A 21,234-nucleotide genomic window follows, 5' to 3' on the forward strand; every position below is an offset into this window, starting at 1 on the left:
GGGGAAAACTATTTTAGAATAGGGTTAGTTAGGTTTTCTTTCCTTATTATTTAATAATTATTTGTAGCCAAAATGCTACCTCTTGGTCTGACTCGTTGCTCTAGCGCGCCACAGTATGGATTTTCATTTGTTAAAATGTCATAGCCAACACAGACGCACCGAAAGGTTGCACAGTGATCTAATCACTATAGCTTGTTTACCATCTGCCTGGTGTATTATGAAGGTCTGATGTCAGAGTCACCACTGACCATGTACTCCTAAAGGGACGGCGTTCAGTGGGCGCTGCTGATTTCTTTCTTGATTCTTGCAATACATGTTAGTTTACCTTCTTAAAGATAGTGGCAAGATTTTGGGGCGGGAAATGACAGTTAAAATACATATTTTGCACAAATATGGCCTACAGCCCTATCACTACCATTTTCCCCAGGTCTGAGTGCATTAGGACCCTTGTGATGCAAATTCAGAGGAAGCAATGCTTTCGTGGGTGGTGTCACAAATTGAGAATGGACCTAAGAAATATTTCACCCCCATTGCTTTGGATACTTCAAATTGAATGTAGAATCTGTCCTGCCTTTTGAGTCCAGTGCCGTATGCAGAATGGCAGGTAGGTGAAGGATCAAGCGAACCAATAACTCTAGTGCCAATAATGTGCAAATCTACACAGAGGACAGTGGGGGTGGCAGTTTATTTACTAGCACAAAGCACTGATAGGCCCAGTGTTCACACAGTCTACAGCAGGGTACAAAGTGGCCCACAGTTGCAAATGAGAATACATTCCTTTTGGAAGACTGTTTGAATAGTACCCAAGGGGGAGATTTTTTATAAGATGTGATGCAAATTGTACATTTAAAAGAATATTTATTCAGTAACAGTGGTCAAAACTATTAGCCGCATAGTGAAGTCACTTATCAAACTGGCCCACTTTGACCAAAAAAGTGCCCCACTTTGACCTAATAAACTGACCCACACAAGCATTTTGCATTTTTGGTTCGGCCATGGGCCTATTGCCCTACCGGCCAGTCCATGCCTGGTCTACAGAGCTAAAGTTGATTGTGGACATGCATCAGAAGGGCATCCAGTTCATTCAGCCCTTTGAATTCTGGGATGTGTAGTTACCCATCTTTCAAATTGGTGGGAAAACTACAAATCCCAGAATTCTAAGCTAAAAGAGAACTGGATGGCTATCCGATCCATGTCTATGAGAAACTTAAGTTCTTTGAATGTAAACCTTGGGAAGAGTAATTCGATATGCATGACTTCACTGGCCGTCCTTTTTTTTTTTTCTTCAATTTGCACAGCCAGAGCAAGAGCTGTTCCAATGTGTGTTTGCTCAGTGCAGTAGAACCTTAACTTACTGAACTAATGACATATGATGCCAGGCCAGGCTGAATCAATACATTTCTGCTCCTGCTGGCTGAGTGGTTGCTAAGCAAAATGCTTCTAGCTCCACTGTTTTGCAGGTCACTGAACGTTTTATTACATTTGTTTACATACGAACAAAAGGAAAAATAACATGCTCACTTTCAGTTCAGGCCCTCAGCTCACCCTCGTGATGTCCCTGGGGTCTTGCTAATTGCAAATTGAAAATTGGGACAATCACCATAGACTATCTGACCATAGACTATCTGACCTGTAGCGCGGAGCAGCAGGACTGTGTGAAAACGTTTAAAATCTGTATGCTGCCTTTCAAATAAATAATGCCTGAAATAAACTAACTTAGTTCTAGTTTGCACATGAAATCCTGTTCTGGCGGAGTCTATGAACTGGAGTCTCCGGTATGCTTATAGAGCCAGTCAGCTCATCGTTACCAGCTTTGCATGGGGGAACACAAAGGTTAAGGCACTGGACAGCTTTGAACACAATTTGCACTAAGTCAGCTGATCTTTAACTAGTCTCCACTGATCAGAGAGAAAGAGCAGTCACACCAGCACTTTCCCTATGCTCTTGTCTGCCAAACAAGGCCCCCTTGGCAGACGGCACATCCAACAGTGCACTTGCTTACTGCAGCCTTTCCAAATCAGATTGAAAAGCACACTTAACGGTATAAACGGTATACCGGTATAAACAACATGACGGTTATTATTGTTCAGTTAAGTTATTCACGATATCTTTAACGGTATACCGTTACATCACTAGTCTGTAAAAAGGAGAAAATTCGATAGAGGTTGTTGGGCCTTTTTAACTTTATAGGAATTGATCCTGTGATGTCCTTATTAATATTATTATTACAATTGTTTTTATGAATTCCTACTTGTCGGTACACATGAATCAATACTGTTATGCTCTTGAATTTGTATTAAGGAATTCTTCATGTGGATATACTGTCAGTTTTGTTATTAATGCAACATTTTAGTATTTTTACAGTGGAATAAACATTGATTGATTGGTTAAGTATTGTGGCGAGAATTTCTCATATTTGAAAGTTTGTGGCTAATTCAGATGGGAAGAATATTCAGTGGACATTTTGAAATTGCATAGAATACATTTTAATTGTGCAAATTAGTTCAATTATTGTATTACAAATGTGGCATTCTTTGTAACGAGTGCACTATACTTTTCACTGAAATCTACAAGTTATCTTTATGAATGTGCAATTATATTTTTCTTGAATGATGTTCACCCAACTTATTTCTAAAGTTTTATTAATTTTAGGATCACTAGAAAATGTTTATGAACCTGAGTGTGTAAAGGAGCACACACATTTCTAAAGGAGTATGAGTAAAAGAAATAGATTATAAATAATTGCCATGATACATGTGTTAATAAAACATGTGCGGGATCACATTTTATATATGTTGCCTCTTGTGCTATCAAAAGGTACCAGATATCTTTTCAAATCTAACATTTACAGAAATGCAAGGTGTTTGAAGATTTTGCATAAAGTTTTAACATTACTGTGCTGAGTAATATTTTAGAAGGGTACTGAATACTTTTAAAGTAATATCCACCATCCTATTTATAATGTGCATAGAATTATGTTTTATACATTTTTTAACATCCCGGAAATCTTTAAACCTTTTTACAAATATTTATGTTCTGAAATTTGTACCAATTCCTTCCACTTGAAAAAAATGCATGGCTGTTTAAAAACCTTTACAAATGTTCAAATAATTACAGAATTCTGTAAAAATAAAAGATATATTTTTAAACATAGAAGCAAATTATTTTTGTGAAAGTGCCAACCATTTTCAAAATGTGCATTTTACTTTTAAATACTCTCCAGCATTCTTTCATTTTTTAATTGTGCTATGTGAACCCTTTTAATAGTGTGAATGTTTTCAAATATGTAGAGCTGTTTTCAAATTTCACTAGAACTATTGTCAAAATATTGTGCAGAATTCCTTGTGAGTGCTGCACATTTTTATTGGTTTAAAATAAGGAATGTTTTGGAATCATTACAGAAAAGAAATTGTACAGAACGCTTCCAAAAATAATTCAAATGTATTGACTCACTGGATATAATTATTTGTAATAAGTATGCAGACACAATTCTTTAGTATTCAAATGTTATAGTTAATAGCAAACATGTTTTATTTAAGTCAATTCTTCACAAATATTACAACATTCTTTTTTTTCTTTTTTGAATTGTGAAATGTTAAAATGTATGCAGATTGCTTTATAAAATTGGGCTCCCAAATCTTTTTAGAAAGTGTGCAGAATTATTCATAAAAGGTTCAGAATTGGCACCACCTTTTGAGTATTCTCCCATTCTCTGAGAACCTTCCTCCCTCTCCTGTTTTCCTCCTCCCTCACATGCCCATGCTTTACCCATGTTCTCTCAGATTCCATATGTTATGCTCCTTTCTTACCACTACTTCATTCACAATGCCCCCCCGCCTAGTACTTTGTCATTTACACACAATCACACACAAACATCACTCTTAGTTATGCTTTCTCTTTCATGCATGTACTTGCCTTTTTGCTCCAACCTACACTGTCCCCATGCATCCACACATTCTTTCACTCGGTTTCATCCAGGCACACCAATCCAACATTGCTCCCACTGGCAATCCGATCACCCCCCCTCCCCCTTGTCCGTCTCTTGCCCTTGCATGCATGCATGCTTGCACTCCCACACCACTCCGTCTTTCCACCTCCATTTCTGTTCTGCCCCACACATTTTATCCCTTGCTTCCTCTTCCACCTCTCACACACTTTCTTCTTTTCACCAATGCTCTTGTATTCTTGTGTGCTGTGTCACCCTCTTGTGTACACTCCCTCACAGTCTCCAATTCTCCCTCTGTGCAGGCATTTAATAAGGGGAAGCGTGAGGGCTTCTTCTTGAAGAGTGTGGACAACGCGCCTTTGGCAAAGCGACGAAAGCTGAAAATGTCTAGCACTGGCGTGGACACACGACGTAGCTCCAGCGGAAGCTCCTCGTCCACTTCTTCCTCATCCTCCTCTTCCAAGACCATGCCTACCCGCTCCCCAAAGTCCAAGGCACTCCCCAAAAAGACTGAGAGCCTGTTTCCACCCTCCTAGCAACATCTGTTGGACACTATTTATTATGGTCTCTCCACCTTCGGCGGACATTGTTTGTGGTGGGGGGACCCCTTCTGTCCCTGGCAACTGCCGCTCATTGAACTGAAGAATTTTGGGTATTGTTTTTTATTTGTTTTAAAGTGTGCTGCATTTTGGTGTTGGGAGGGCAGTAGCTGGGCAGGGTGCTACTTCCATCCATCACTTTAGGGTGGAACTGGAGAACAAGAGAGCGAGTGTGATCAATTTTGTAGGTTGCCCTTCAAACTCTTGAGGATGGGAGTTGGTTTTTAGGATCTGTTGTCTCATTCGGGCCTGGTATTTCAGCATGACTTTGACATGTAAAGAACCGCATTTGCCCGCTCCTGTGTCTCTCTGCTGTAACTGTGCTGATGTTAAGATGTGATCTGCCGAGCTAGTTTCATTCATGTCAAACAGAATCCAGTGGTTGCTTTTGATTTGCACTATTTTTAAATTCATTTTGGAAAAAAGTAGCCACCGTTTCCGATGCCCAGCATGGCACTTCTCCACACCCTGCTCCTTGCTGATCTTTGTCGCATACCTTGTAAATGAATGAGCTGAGGTGTTGCAACAGCATCACATCGATGGCATCGCTGAATGATGGAGCACGAGTGTGGGACCTAGGGGTGAGGCTCCAGATAAGAGATTGATGTTACCGCAATTTACTTCCTACTTTTAGGAGCTGCAAGTACAATTACTACTTTGGGCGTAATCATGGGCTCTCATTGCCAACTGCAGTATTTTTAGTCTAGTGAGACCATTAGAGTTCTTAAACAAAAGGCTTTTGTGGCAATCCATACTTTCCTTGCAACTAGTATTTCACGTCACAGTAGAGATCGTGGTTTTAAAAAAAAATGTTTTTTACCTCAAAGCACCTCTTTAGGTCATTCAATGGCAATAATGCGTGCTTCGCCTTGTTGCATGGCGCTGCTGATGCGACTGATCTGAATTTGTCAGCATAGCAGCAGTCCCTTCTGCTTCTCTCTGTGACAGTATTTGTTGAAAGTATCTTTAGTCTCTGTTTCTGGTACTCACCTTTTGGAGGAAAGCGGACTAATGACTTTATCTGAAACTCTGCCCACCAGAAAACGGCATGTTTCATTTTACAACCTTTTACAGCCTTAAACATCAAGGAAATTATGACAGAGAACGGTAGAGTAGGAAATTGGTTGTGGTGTCTTGTACACAGTGCTGGTCATTGGGCAGGCTCTCAGCAGATCCGAGATCCGGCACCAGTTATGGAGCCAGATCTCGGGATCCGGACAGAGTTAACCGCCCAAGACCATGAACAGCACTGGAATACTTTAAAAAAACCAAAAATAAAAAACGCCCGCAACGGCAGCTTTGCCTTTTACCGCGGCTTTGGCACTGGTGTGTAATGCACAATGCTCGCTACATGTACAACTGATTCCTTTCAGTTGTACATGTAGCAAACATTGTGCATTACACACAAGTGCCAAAGCCGGCGGTAAAACGCAATGCTGCTGTCGCTTGCGTTTATTTTATTTTTTTAAAAAAAGTATTCCAGCTTTGCTGGGTGTTACATTCTGGCTCCGCGCAGAGGCAGAATGTTGAGGGCCTCTGAAGTAGGCCGCAGTGGGCAGCTCCGGCCGGAGTGAAATGAAACACGCCACACGTTGGTAGAGTATTGGCCCGGAACTGCCTCCCTTGCACGGGGGCGGGGATTTTATTGAGACGCCCTGCGTCACCGCGTTGTAGGGCGGATGTACCATTTCTCCTTTATTAGAAATGAACTTGACAATAAAACACGCGCACACAACAGATATGCTGATTCTTCAAAAACACAACAAACCAGGTACTTTCCGCTTCAACAGTTCTCGTGAGGCAAACTACCACACATAGTCCTTGAGCCGAGTTGGTGGCAGTTCTTAGTCCAGATCTCCCACACCGGGAGCTGGGCCCCACAGTCTCATCTGGTCTCTCAGCTTCCATCTCTGGCTCGCCCATGTCCGGTTCACTCCACTGCTCCCACGCTCTGTCACCTGCATCTTCTTCACCCTGAAGGTTGGCGAGTTCGTCTTCGATCAGCTGGGAGTCTTCATCTTCTTCGGGACAGTCCCCATCAGTTCATAGGTTGCGTGGCACCGCCTTGAACCACGACGCATTGCGCGTCACCTGACGGTGCCTTCTTTGCACGGTTATCATGGTCCCTTGTGTCTCGCTGACGGTCCATGGGAGAGTCTCACAGCGGGAGTCCAGCTTGGACTTTGTCAGGTTCCGCAACATGACCACCTGGTCGCCCACCTGGTGGTTGGATGGTTTCGACCTCCTCTTGGCACACATGTGGGCATTGGCATCTGTTCTCCTTCTTTCGGCGCGCCTATTTTCGAGCTTGTCCGGTCTTCGGCTGGGGTGATGTGCTATGGACGATTTTATGACGATGCCGAACATGAGGTCAGCTGGCGGGATACCGGTCGTGCTGTGCGGGGTGACCCTGTAGTTTCGCAGGAAACGATAGAGGTCGACTTTCCACGGACTGGCATTAGCTTTTGATAACCTCAGCACCTTGTTGATTGTTCTCATGAACCGTTCCACATCCCCATTCGCCTGGGGCCAACTTGGCATGATGTGGTGATACCGGATGTTCAGTTCTTGCAGGTAGTGTTTAAACTCCTCCTCTTGGAAGGGTGCGGTGTTGTCACTCTTGATCGTCGTGGGTAGTCCATGTATCGCAAACATCTTCTCGATGGCCGGGATGACCAATTCCGCCGCCGTGGATTCCACCACCTCGACTTCAGGGTATCGGGAGTGATCATCAATGGCTACCAGGAGGTACAGGCCTTCTTGTAGTTTGCAGAAGTCGATGCTTATTGCATCCCACCTGCCAGAGCCTCGTTCCGCCGACTGGATTGGTTCTGGATCAGGTGGGGCTCCGGTTATCAGGCATGGTAGACATGTGTTGACTAGCCTTGCCACCTTTACATCAAACCACACTCTGTGTCGAATTCGAGCCTTTGTTCGAGCCATCCCATTGTGGCCCTCATGGGCGAGGGCCACTATTCGGTCCTGCAGGCCCGGCTGGATGATGATGCGATTTCCGCGGAGCAGCAATCCTTGCTCTGTTACCGACAGATCCTGGCGTACGGTGAACATCCCTGTGAGGAACGCCTTTGCTTCCACAGTCCTGTTGTGGATGTTCTTCATGAAGGACCTCCAGTCACCTGAGATGATGGCATCCTTTACAAAGTCGCAACATGGGTCCTTGCGTGTTTCCTCTGCAATGTCGTCGATGCTGACAGCCTTTGGCCTCATGGCCTGCACCACCTGGTAGATATGCTCCTCGGTCTCTTCGGCCACCCGAACCTCCTGTGGCGTCGCCTCTCGAGGGTGTCTTGAGAGGAAATCTGCCAGGTTGCCGCTCCCCGGCTGATATGCCAACTCAAAATTGTACCGCTGGAGATAGAGCAGCCATTTGGCTATTCGTGCCCATGAAGATTGGCAGGAGGGGGTTTGTGATCCGTGATCGCCGTGAACCTTCGGCCATACAGATCGAGGTGGAAGTGGTGACACCCCCACAGTACGGCAATTGCCTCCTTCTCAATGTGAGAGTATCGCTGCTCTGTCATTGTGAGGGCTTGTGACGCATAGGGATGGGTCTCTTCTCACTCTCTTTGGTGACCTGCATGAGGATGGCCCCCAGGCCGACAGGGGTGGCATCCACAAAGTTCAGTCGGGAGCGCGGTGTCATAGTACGCCATTTTCGTGTCCACGGATAGTGATTCTTTGATGCTTTCAAATGCTTCCTGGCACGCTTTCCCCCATTCCCACTTCGCGTTGAGCTTGGTAAATTCTCGAAGGGGTTCCGAAAGAGTGGCCAGATTCCGGATGAATCTCCCACAGTACATGGCCATCCCCAGGAAACTGCGCATGTCAGTGGGTGTCATGGGCGGACTCGCAGCCTGTATGTCAGCAACCTTCTGAGGGTCCGGTGAAATGCCAGTGCTGCTGAATTTGTAGCCAAAAAACGAAATTTCCGTCTTGGAAAAACTCACATTTTTCCTTGTGGATGGTTAGGCCAGCATCTTCTAGTCGGCCCAAAAGGATCCGTAATCTTCTCGAGTGTTCTCCTTTGTCCTGAGCATGGATCAGGATGTCGTCACTCACATTTAGGACACCTGGTATGCCCCGGATGACTTCTTGAATTGTCTGTTGGAAGACTTCGGCCGCCGAAGAGATCCCAAAGCTTAGCCGCTTGTATCTTCGCAAACCCAAATTTGTTGAAAAAGTGGTTATGTACCGAGAGTCCCTATGCAGCTTCTGCTGGTGGTAACCCTCTTTCAAATCAACCTTCGAGAAGATTCTTGATCCCGTGAGGTCAGCCACAATCTCGTCGAGGGTTGGCGTGATGTGGCGCTCCCGCTTGATGGCAGTGTTCGGGAGGCGCATGTCTATACAGATTCGGACCTTTCCCGGCTGCTTGGGTTTCTTCGTGACCACCATCTGGGACACCCATGGTGTCGGCCCCGTTACCTCTTCTATAATGCCAGCTTCTTCCAATGCTTTGAGTTCTATCTCCACCTGTTCACGCATGTGGAATGGGGTTCTTTGGTGTCTGGCGGCCTTTGGCTGGACCGACTTATCAATATGGAGCTTGATCGTCTTTCCTTTCAAACAACCAATCCCGTTTTGCAGGTTGGGATACTGTGCAAGGATGTTTTCGACCTCTTGGGCTTCCTTGACTTGACTGACGAACTGTACTAGCCTTAGGTCCTCAGCCGCATCGCCACTCAGAAGGCATTCAATCCCCGCATTTACTACGTAGATCTTGGACGGTAGCCTGTTTTCACCGTGGCTGAGGGTGGTGCGGAATTTGCCAACCACCGGTAATGGTTTTCTACATCCATATGCAAACCGAAGGGTGTCTGTGTTCTTGAGGGCTGGTCGTGGTTGCAGTGTTTGAAATGTGCTTGTGGGCATGACATTTACAGAGGCTCCTGTGTCTTTGGTCATCCATACCTGCTGGTTTTGGAAGGTGACCTGGCATTTGCGCCTCCTGAGCCCTTTCTTCTGCGTAGCATGCCCCCGATCCAGAGCTGACACCAGGTACACTTTTCTCCCTTTGGTCCGCTGCTCTCTACCAGAGTCTTGAGTCCCTGTGACGTCATCCCCTTCTTCCTCAGTTGAAGAGTTGGTCGTTTCGACTCGCCTTGCGGTCGCTTGCTTCTTTTTCTTGGTTCCACTCTTCTCCTGGGGATTCTGTGGAGGCGGTAGTGGAGCGCCCGATGATCGGCACACCTTGGCATAGTGGTCCTTTCTGCCACATGCCCCACATGTTGTCCTTGCGCCGGGCAGTTTCGCCGTCCATGACGCGATCCACCACACCATCCACACTCCGTAGGTCCCGGGATCCGTGGCTGCCATTTGGCTGGTGCGTAGTTGCTGCCAGACTCATCTCTTGTGGACTGTCTATTGGTGACATGGGCCACCGTGGATGATGCGAGGGCAGGCTGTAGTTTTTGAAGAGTCAATCCCATGTTGGCGGCCGTGGCATGTGCCAGCTCCCTTTGACAACCCAACTCCAGAATGCGTGTTAGAGAAATGCTCCTCTCACTCAGCACCATCCTTCTTAGTTTCTCCGATTGGATGCCGTTAATGAGTTGTCTCCGGATTTCACTCTCGATATCCGTGAACTCACACGAAATCGCCAGCTTCCTGAGTCGGGTGTGGTAGGCATCCAAGGTTTCCTCTTCTGCACCACATTTCAGGCAGAACATGAAGGTTTCATAATCCGGGTTGAGTTGTGGGAGAAAATGGGCCGTCAAGGCGTCTTTCGATTGTTGGTAAATGTCCTGGCCATCAGCAATGGTTAACGAGTTGAAGATTCGTAGCACCTCGTCCCCCACATTTAACAGGTGCAACCTCATTTTCCTGGTGGAGGTTATGTCCTTGCACTCCATTGCCATTTCGAATTTTTGCATCCATAGCTGCCACCGAGGGCCAACCGATGACTGATCCGTGAATGGGTCAAATGGCTGAATCGTTGTGGAGGAGCTTCCTTGTGGTCGAGCTTGCGGTGACGACATCGACAGATTCGCCGTGAGTCTGGAGGGCGTACCGGGCCTGGGGGTGGACGTGCCGGTCGCCATAGTGGGGTGTTACCGTCACTTGATGGTGTCTGTCGTCCTCACCTTTGGTGCATGGTTTCAGGTGTCAGTGGTCCCTTTCGAGGCCGACCTACGAAACAGTAGCCGATAGGACCGCGGCCTCACTCCAGGTGCCTGCTGCCGTGATTGCACGTGTGCACTGCCAGTGCGGTGGCTTCACACGATGTGTTGTGGTGCCTACGGTGCCTGGATGCCAGTTGGTCATGTGTCGTAGCGCCCTGGGTCCGCCGCAGACAACAAATACAACGATGCAGCCGAAGGGATGGGGAGGGTGGTTTAGTGTGCCCCTTCCCACCTGGTGTCCAACAATTGTGCATGTCGCTGCAGGAATAGTCAGCTAGTAGGGCGTCGAGCACGTGTGCTGGGTCCCGTTTCCCTCATCGCCAGTGTTACGTTCTGGCTCTGCACAGAGGCAGAACGTTGAGGGCCTCTGAAGTAGGCCGCAGTGGCGCAGCTCTGGCCGGAGCGAAATGAAACACGCCACATGTTGGTAGAGTCTTGGCCCGGAACTGCCCCACTTGCGCGGGGGCGGGACTTTTATTGAGACGCCCTGCGTCACCACGTTGCTTTGCGCAGGGCGGATGTAACACTGGGTGTCCACTGCGAGCCCTGCCCCCTCTAGACCACACCCCTCGGGCACCGCTATCCCCCACCACATTTTTTCCATTTCCACCACTGCTTGTACATAATCAGTCATGAAGAGCAATGGGGAAACAAAACAATAGAGCAGTTGTTTAAAGTACGTCATTGCGTGTCAAAGGCGCGGGGTTTCAAAGCCGGTTTGGGCAAACGCCATTTTACGGAACAAGGTTGATGTCGGACGTAGCCAGAGCCTGCCATTCCTGGCCACTGCTTTAAAGCATGCCTCCCGCTCAGTCGCCATTTGGGAAATGGGGAAACGGGCTGGTAATAAAACGCCATCTGAATGCCACGAAAAGGTGCTGTGTAGGGGCCCTCTGACGGGCAGACTGCTATAGAAGAGGTTGGTGCTGATATGGTATGAAACCTGCTGGGGGTTCAGAGTTCCTCCCCTAAAGCAAACCAAGAACAGAACCCCTGAAAAGTGGTTTGTGCTCAGATGCAGTGTTTCATTTGCTAGTTTTTATTTTCCTATTGCTATTCATAACGTATTTAAAGCTATTGGTTTCCAGGTGGGTGGCCCACAAGTATCCAAAGAAGCTAAACCCCACAGTGCAATATTCATCCTCTCCAAAGGTTAACCTTTCCTGTTCTTTTCCAACACTGTGTCTGACAGTTCAGCTCCATTCCTCACGAACGATTAGAAAAATATTGAGTTTATAGAACATGCATCAACCGATTACTGGTCAAGCAAAAAGCCCAAGACCAAATCATTGGGCATCCATATAATAGCAATTATATACCTTGTGTTTCTAGGAGCTCAGTTTTCAGGGCTAAGCAATAGAACGTTTTAAAACATTTGAAATGTATGTAGCCAGTAAGGAAAGGAATCTTGACCATGTGTCTAGAAGTAGATTGTTCCTTCCTTTATGCTTAAGGACCACCCTCTCGATTGAGGAAGGTTACACGGGTGCTTATCCAGCCACCGTCGCTGGGTCGGGTAAGGGTTTTCCACAGCCTTGCGATCTGCTGTTTTGCTGTTGCAGCACAGCTAAATACCAAACGTTTTCCAGGATGCCACAAAAAAATCCAAGGCAGAATTGTCTCCCGAGGTGAAAATGGAAAGGAAAATCGTGGATAGGCTAGCAAAGGAACGCACACAAGATGACCACGCCCACTTCCCAAAACAGGGGTATGTTGCAACAGTCCCATGGCATATGATCCTAAGCATCCCATTGCGTAAGTACACCTACAGAATTCAGCCATGTCACACCACTTCTCTTCAGGCCAATCTGTCTGGTGTCCAGCACACACTGTTTAGGATTTTTTTCTAACTTGACTTGCCCCTCACGCCCCAATCGAAGGACGTTAGTCTAAAATATAGGCACATGTTTCCCAACTATCCACTTGAAGGAGCCTGGCATCTGCAGTTAATGACTTGCTATCTGCACTGGACCGGCTGCTCCGCATTTAGTAACTCATTGAGGCTCAGGGATGCAGTTTAACCAGGCGCCTGAGCCTGGTCAGTGCTCACAATCGCCTAGCGTTCCACCATCTTCTGTGAAATTACAGTTTATTATTCCTCCGGCTTTATTCTGCATGTGTGCAGACAACAGTCGTTTTCGTTCGCCTTGGTTCCCTAAAGAGAATCCAACTGTCCACCCTGCAAGTTCACAGGTTGTGGCAAATGGGCCCCAGAATGTGCACTGTCCACTCGACATTGGCGAGTGATAATTAATTCTTGGCAACTAAGAAATGGTGTGCAATGTGCGTGTGAAGAACTGATCGAGTGGGTGACCTTTTATCCCTGGCTAGTAGAATGCAACCTGACATTTTTACTCCTGATAGATACTTCATTCCAGAAAGGAACCAGTTTGACCAGAAAATCTCGCTGTTCTCTTTGATCAATGTGTTAGCCAAATTGAGGCCTCCCTAGAGATTTAAGGGACACCTTCCTCCTCCTTGGTGAGCTTCACCCACCAATCACTCTCTCAAATCGTATCATGGAGGACCTCTGCTCTATAGGTTTAGAATGCCTTGTGTTGACATTGGCTCCAAAAGGATTTCTGACTCCTTGAATAGAGCATCCTTTTTTATTTAACATTTTTGGGAACGTGCTCTAAAATGGATTATGGGTAGTAGGTGCTTGAGGAGTGAAGAATTAGAAGCTATGAACGATTTTCCAGAAGATGCCATGCCTGCTCTGTTACAACTTACTGAATGCTGGTTGAGCCTTTTGTCCCAGAATCCTAAAACTAAGCATTTTGTCTTTTTCCGTACAGTAGTAAGGGGATTTGAGCGGTTCTAGCAGAACAGAATAGCCTCTCGTTTCTCAGCAGGGTTAAATATGGTCCTCTTTGAACTCAGTCTGCGACTTCCAATAGCAGAGTTACTGTCAACATCTATATTGGAACAACGACATTAAGTTTACAAAACACCAATGGCAAAATGCCAAGAACCATCACAGTGAAAATTGAAGGTAATATAACCAAAAAGATTGAAATGGGTAAACAGACCTATCTTGCATGAAGGAGCACATTGCTGGAGCTTTTGGTACATTTGTTGGAGTGATGTTTCACATAGCTGTTTTTTTCTAGAAAAGAAATCGGGAACAAAATGACAGCTGTCTTTTCGAGTTGGGCTTATCCGAATTATACTTGGAGGCTGTAACTGATCAGCTAAACTTTAGCACAGGTTCTTACGAACCTCCATTCAATCTTGGGACACTGGACCCATTGAGGCAATCCTAGGGACACTATGAGAAGACCTGTCTGGCCCAGTCCATACTTTCATGCCTACATCTATCAGCTGTTGGTGACTACAGCAGATTCATGCTTCCTTCAAGCATTATCTGGTGTTACTAATGGGAGAGAGATATGAATGCACTACCCATCTGCAGTCTCAGCACACTTTGCAAAGTCCAGCAATATGAGGCTCTTTCTGATCTGGACTTAACCAGTCTCATTCAAAATACCAAGATTTAAATACAGTCAGTTTCAGTAGAACGCAAAATTACAGGGTTCCTCTACATGTACGTCTATTTTTCCTTCCATCGTTTGATGGAAAAGTGATGCTGTCCTAAATATTTATCAGACCAAGTGTTGGTTTAAGATGCTCCTAAAAAGCTTGCCTTTTCGAACAATTCATAGTCCCTTAATCTTTAAAGCAGGGGGTGGGTGAGACTATACTGAATTGGACAACTCTGGCTGCTCCAATGATAAAGCTTATATTCCAATGGATTCCTTCCTCCGAAGGATTCCTCATCTTTAAGAATCATCTCCCAGCGCAGTAGTTCTTAAGAAATGTTTCACCCGCCAGGGGCATTGGCACGGTTTTGCGTCTGCTCTACCCAATACTCTCCAACTATGATTTTGGGGCCAGTAAGGGGTGCCGCGCTTCGTACCCTTAGTTTCTTTTGTCCGCAAGCTCTGCTTGCCTTTGCAACATCGCTTTTCTGAAGTGCTCTGCTTTTCCTTTACTACGTCATGCTGAATACCTCGAAGTCTTCAGATTTTAAACTCTGCATCGACTGCGGATGTCGGATGTCCATCTCGCATCCTCTCAGGGTCTGCCTTTACTTCCTCAGAGAGGTGCCCGACAAACAGCATAGCCGGTGGTTCCAGCCTGTGCACCCCAAGGTGGCGAAATTGTTCACCTCTCTCCACCAGGAGAAGAATGACAAACAAACTAGCTCGGTACTGCAGTCCACATCAGGTCATCTCGAAGAAGGGTCCCTGGTCCACAAGGACGAGATGAAAAAGAAGCACTGCAAGAGGTCTCGTTCCCCTGGCAGTTCTTCAAAATACCATCCATCTTCCGTATTGAGGAAAAGGAGTCACCGATGCAGGGACTCCTGAGGATCAGGCACCTCGGGTACCTCTCCCCACCAAATCCTGTGAGGCCTTTCGATGCTTGATGGCTTTGCCAGGGTGCTGGTGGCTTCAGAGTCAACCGTGCTCAGATGAGCTGGCAGAGACTCCACAAAATATTGGAACCATACGCCGTGGGCTTGGCCATGACAAAAATTGCTAAGGATCCACCTAGAGGCCAGACCACTCCGTCTGCCGACGCCTGTCTTCTGGCGTCAACCCTTTACTCATCGTCCCTGGCACTACTCTGCTTCTGGTGTATGCTCCACTCCCTGCGGTTCATTCATATCACGGATGAAAGCTGTTTTATAATGAATGTGTGTCCCATTTCTTTTGGATTGAGACAACCTTTAACCCAGGGCAAGTTAGTGACTTCCCAGAGACCCTACTGTCCTTTAAACGGGCAGTAGTGGGGCCAAGCTTAGAATTCTGGTCTAAGCCAGCCTCAGTCTTTATGGTGGACTGAGACATAGCCAAGAAGCACAGGGCCGCCACTTCGGACCCGCGATTCCTGTCTGCTCATGCATAGAGAGCTTAGTTGTCCATGCAGTCAGGGCAAACTTGAAGTCTTTTCTGTCTTTGCTTCCGGATCGGAAGAGCAAGAGACTGGATGCCTGGTGAAGAAAGGTCTTTGGATCAGGCAGCCTGGGCCTTCGATCTATCAATGCCTTCTGCCCCTTGGCCACATTTACTTTTGGCATTTTGGTCTGTTCTTTCGGAGGCGGCTGAACGTATCCTTGCAGATAACATGAAGGATGGTTTTGAAGCCCTAGTAAAGGATGTCAGGGAGACTTCTCGAAAGATCCAGCAGTTTGGGCTGGATACTGCCAACTGTGTGGCTTCGAATAAGGCCACTGGAACTTTGTACAGAGATATTCATGGCTGTGTACATTGGGCTTCGCTCCGAATGTCCAGGCAAGTCTCCTGAACATTCCATTTGATTGCATCGCCATTTTGGGACAAAGGTCAATGAGTCCCTCCAGAAGTTCCAGGTTTCTAAGGCGCCTGCTAGGTCTTTGAACCAAGCAGTTCAGCAGCAGCAGCCTGCAACCTCCAGGGACAGAGGCCGGGTTTTTTCCCATTTGCTTTTTACACACAATGGGGAAAAGGTCCAGCTCCATCTGGCAAGCAAGTGCTGCGCGTCTACAACAGGGATCGAGCAAGAGGTGCTCCTAGGGGAAACTTTTTCAGCCCCTACCATGCCCTCCGCAGATCCCCCTGTGAATCAGATGTCCACCTACCTTCTGTGGGAGGCAGAATTTCCCAGTTTGCCAGGGAATGGATTCTTACCATCTCCGATGCCTGGGCCTTACAGGTCGTCCACCAGGGCTACTGTCTCCCTTTTGCTCAACACCCACCAGACAACCTGGTACTTCCTTCCGGACCACCCCTACTGGAGGCAGTTCATCAGCTTCTGGTAAAAGGGGACCATAGATTTAGTTCCCTGCTTAGAACAAGGCAAGGAACGGAACTAAACTTATTTTCTGGTGCAAATGACAGCAATGGCTTACGCCCTATCTTGGATCTTCAGCTTTTAAACCTGTACATATGCAAAGACGAGTTAAAGATGGTCACTCTAGCCCAAACCCTTCAAGCCCTCAACCTGTAGTATTGGCTGGTTCCCTGGAAATCCAGGATACCTATCCATCTGCTGATCCTAAAGAAGCACAGGAAGTACCTGAGATTCACAGTGGGGAATCCCACATCCAAGGTCCTGATGTTTGGACTTTCCTCGGCACCCCAGGTATTCACCAAGCTGCTGGCAGTGGCTGCAACCCGTCTCAGAAGGTAATGCATCCCCGTCTTTTACTATCTGGATGACTGGCTCATCCGAGCTTGCACCCCAGACCAGTCATCAGCATGTTTGTATCAGACGTGGTGCCTGCTGCATAGCTTGTGACTCTCCCTGAACTTCAGAGTGTCGGGTTGTGCAGTCCCTCTGGTTTATCAGGGTGCTCTTGGACACTCGCCTGGGCAGGGCCTTCCCGTCCAAGGATCAAGTAGCAAACATCTCCAAGCTGGTACGTGTCTTTCAGTCCCAGTGAAGAGTTCCTGCCTCGGCTTTTATGCACTTGCACCCAGCAGGTGCATTTATGGAGTGCCAGAGATCCGGCTATGCATGAGGTCGATGCAGTGGCTTCTCGGTTGTCAGTGGTCTCAGATTTAGGGACTGAACTCAAATCCTCTGGTCTCAGTGAATGTGTCCAGAGACTTGGAATGGTGGTCCCAGAGAAACAGCCTACTGAAAGAGTTTGTTTCATCAACCCTGGCCCTAACTGACTTAAGCCACAGACATGTCCTTGAAAGGCTGGGGCGCTCACCCATGAGACCTGATGGAGAGCGACCTGTGGTCTCCGGCGGAATGCTGGCAACATATCAATTTGCTTGAGTTGCAAGTGTTGAGGCTGGCCCTTGTTGCTTTCCTCCCTTTTGGGCACAGAACAGGACTGGACCAGTCCTGACAGACGACACAGGGGTGGGCTCCTTGCCTCTGTGCAGAGAAGCATTGCGACTGTCGTTCTGGAGAACAGCGGGTCTCTGACTACAGCTCATCTGGCCGGCAGAGAGAATGTGATTGTGGATGCCTTGAGCATTGAGACTTTGGCCTCCCATATGTGGGAGCTTTGTCAGGAAGTTCTGTTCATGGACTCCTCAGATGGACCTCTTCGCTTCCAGTGTGGACAGGAAGTGCAGGCGATTCTGCGCCAGGGACTTTTCCATGAAAGGGTACTCTAGCGGTTGCTTTAACTCGTGGAATTTCAACCTGCTCTAGGGCCCTGTTATACCGCTGGTCTTCAGGAGGCTATGCGTGTTCGTGTACATTATGATTTTGATTGCTCTGAATTGGCCCCCAGAGAACGTAGGACCCGGAGTTGTTGGACATCTCCGGCTGCCCTTCCTGGTGCCTTCAACAGAGTGACCTCGTCTACCTCCTCTCCCAATCAGTGGGATGAATCCTGCATCCCAACCTCAACAGCCTGAACCTTCATGCTTGGCTGCTAAAAAGGTTGAGATATAAGGAGTGGGATTTGAAGGAGGGCGTCCTGGATGTGCTCCTCTCGGCAAAGAGACCCGCCACCAAATCCATTTATGCCTGTAGGTGTGGCCTAGGTTTTCAGTTTGGCACCAGGAGAGGGATTTGTATCCTCTTACCTGTGCCACATTCTCTGTTCTGGATTTTCTGCTTTCTTTGGCACAACATGTTTGCAGATGGGCACTTTGAAGGTGTATCTTTCTGCCATCTCAGTTTTCAAGAGGACCGGGAGAAGAGCTCTTTTTACACAATTCTCACGGTCATGCAATTCCTGCAGGGATTATATAATCAGTTCCCCCAATGCCAGTTTGTTCCGGCGTGGGGCTTAAATTTAGTGTTCATGTTTCTTATGAGCGCTCCATTCGAGTCCCCTGTTATTGTTTAAGACTCTTTACTCTTAAGTTGATTTTGCAGTCTGCCATCACTTCCATTAGACTGGTGAGTGAACTCCAGGCGTTGTCAGTTAAACCTCCCTATTTGGTTTTCTCCAATGAGAGGGTGATGATGAGAGTGAGACATAGTTCTTTTGCGGAGGTTGTCTCTGATTTCCATCCATCTCAAACAATTCATCGACCCGTTTTCTTTCCTCTGCCTCACCCTTCCAAGGTAGAGTAAAAGTTCCATCAGGTGGTCCCAGTGTGGGCCCTGGGGTACTAATACTCTCAGACGAGAGACCAGGAAAGATGACCAGCTCCTCATTGGTTGTGCTGGTAGGGCTGTGATCAAACGGGCCCTGTCAGGGTGGATCATCCTCTGCATGATGGAATGCTATGATCTGGCAGGTAAGGACATGCCTGTGGGGTCTCAGTACACATTCTATAAGAGAACTGGCTGCCACCTTGGCACTGCAACGTGCAGTCCCTGTTCTGGAAATTTTTCAGGTGGCTACATGGGCTTCTTTGTACATGTTTGCAAATGACTGCTTGGATTCTCAGTCATGACAGGGTGCTTGTTTTGGCAGAGTTTTCTGGTTTAGGTGGTTTCCTCGCAATCTTCCCTCTAAATCCATGTACTACTATGGGAATCTATCAAAGATGAGAATCCATCAGAGGAAGGAATCAACTAGAAAAACAAATTACTTAACTCTGTAATGTTTTTTCTGATGGATGTTCCTCCCACAGAATCCACATCACCCTCCCCACTTGTCCCGCTGATACACCTTGGTTCTGCAGTCCGCCTGAGTCCAACTGCCGGGGAAAATAGCTGGAAATAAGGTCACAGAGAGCAGCGCCTCAATATATTCTCATGTCCCCTGGCAGCTAAAACGTTTCTGAAGAGCGGCTGCGCTGGAAGATGAGTATCAAAGATGAGGAATCGGTGGGAGGCAAAGCTGTGGACCTAGGCTGGAAAAGCCAGTGGTGAGGGTCGCACAGTCTTTGCCTAGCGTATCCACTAGATTTACATTCAATTGAAAAGTAGATTAGGATTATTTCATTACATAAGAAAAACACCAAACAATTGAGGCAAAAAAACACTGTTTTTACATCAAACCAGTATGACCACTTTGTGGTGGCCTATGCAAGTGTGCTAAAATGCATTTCAGGCATATTGTCCTTCATCAAGGCAAACAGCTGGTGTGGTTCATGTGAGTGAAATGTCTTATGCCTCCAATAACAGACTATGAAGTCTGACTTCGAAGAAACACTAATTAAAGCATGGAGCACACTCCAATAAGGTAGTTTATAATGCCAGAATCCGAGGGAGGAACATTGCTCAGAAATAACATTACAGAGAGGTAAGTAATTTGTTCTTCTCTACACAGACGCAATAGTTGCTTCGGAGCAAATAACCTCTTATTAGACTTCTGGAGCGGAAGCATGCTTTTACAGGTTATAGGCGACCAAATCCCACCCCTAGCTGCATCGGACACTCAGATCTGAGACGAAAAGTTGGAAGGCGCCAGGTGGACTAGTGGAGGGCAGTGAGGCATCATGCTTGAGGTTTTTGTCTGGTTAATCCGGGATTTGAATGGGGTGATAAGGGGAATCTTGTAGTGACCCACCTCAAAAGATGGGTCAAGTGGGGGTTATTTTTGTACACAGTGGACAAGGGAGCTGTATTTTGTACTTGTAAAGCACAGTGTTCATGCAGTAAAACCAGTGGCGTCGCCAGGAATCAAATTTAGGAGGGGCACCGAGGGGGACAAAGACAAAAGTAGGGGGGACACAGACAAAAGTAGGGGGAGAACATGGTCACTGCTCGTTTTAGGTAGGGGGAACACAAGCGGGGGGCACAGGGTTTCACAGGGGGAGCCCGCCCTCCCCAGGACCCCCCCTAGCGACGCCACTGAGTAAAACCATAGGCTGTGGTAGATAGATGCCTTTTTGGGTGGGGCAGGAGAGGGGACACATGCTTTCCACACCATGAAGGGGTCACAATTGGGAAAGGCTCCTTTATATATTCACTAGCAAAAAGTAACTGTACTCTGCAGACATGGTAAGACTCATCAGTTGAAAATCATTGATCGTGTAGGTCGCTGTTCGGAGTCGCTTATCGCTTGATTTGCTTTGCATTCTGAAGTAAACTGCACTGAGAATGGGTGCATGTGGCTGGCTTAAATACCCTGGAGCAGGCGTGGAGAGGCGAGGCGAGAGTTGGCGTGCTGGAGCATAGTTGGACCTTCTGTGTGCTCTCCCCACCCATCGCCTCACACTGTTGCAGTGCATTGCCGTGCACATTTCTCAGAAATGGTGCGTCGTAGGGCCTTGAAATGTGGTTTTTGCAGTGGTCGAAGTGGGCGGGAGCGATGCTACTCTACTTCTTTATTTAAGTTTTACTGTTCCGATACTTCCATTTTAAAAAGAAACCGTTCCGGAGCAGTTTTTTTAAAAAACAAAAGTGCAGGAAGAAGTTAAAATGTTCACTTTCAGTGCACTGCACTGCACTGAGTGTTCCCCTAAACAGCAGGAGAATGTTTTTTGGGGTTTGTATTGTGCGTGGGAGGGTGCGTGGTGATGGGGTTTGTGAAGAGTGGTGCAGGCCAATAGGGAACATAGTTCCACTACTTCTTTTTTTTGCACTTCGACCACTGGGTTTTTGAGGCTTTGAGTTTCATTCCTCACGTTGAAGCGCTTGAAATTAGCTTTGTCCAGTTCTTCTACGACCACATTGATGTTTTGCCGATTTG

General features: G+C 47.0%; 1 protein-coding gene across 1 annotated transcript in view; it reads left to right on the forward strand.

Moving 5' to 3' along the window:
* The window catches only part of RPS6KA4 (ribosomal protein S6 kinase A4), a 407,770-nt gene extending 401,899 nt beyond the window's left edge, over positions 1–5,871 (forward strand). Inside the window, exon 17 of the mRNA XM_069645152.1 lies at positions 4,249–5,871. Within this exon, the coding sequence (XP_069501253.1) occupies positions 4,249–4,482 (234 nt within the window). The 3' untranslated portion in view covers positions 4,483–5,871. The remainder of the gene's footprint in view (positions 1–4,248) is intronic.
* Positions 5,872–21,234: the final 15,363 nt, after the last annotated feature.

Source organism: Ambystoma mexicanum, chromosome 2p, assembly GCF_040938575.1.
Source record: "Ambystoma mexicanum isolate Mex_15411 chromosome 2p, UKY_AmexF1_1, whole genome shotgun sequence".
In the NCBI taxonomy this organism is placed as follows: Eukaryota; Metazoa; Chordata; class Amphibia; order Caudata; family Ambystomatidae; genus Ambystoma; species Ambystoma mexicanum.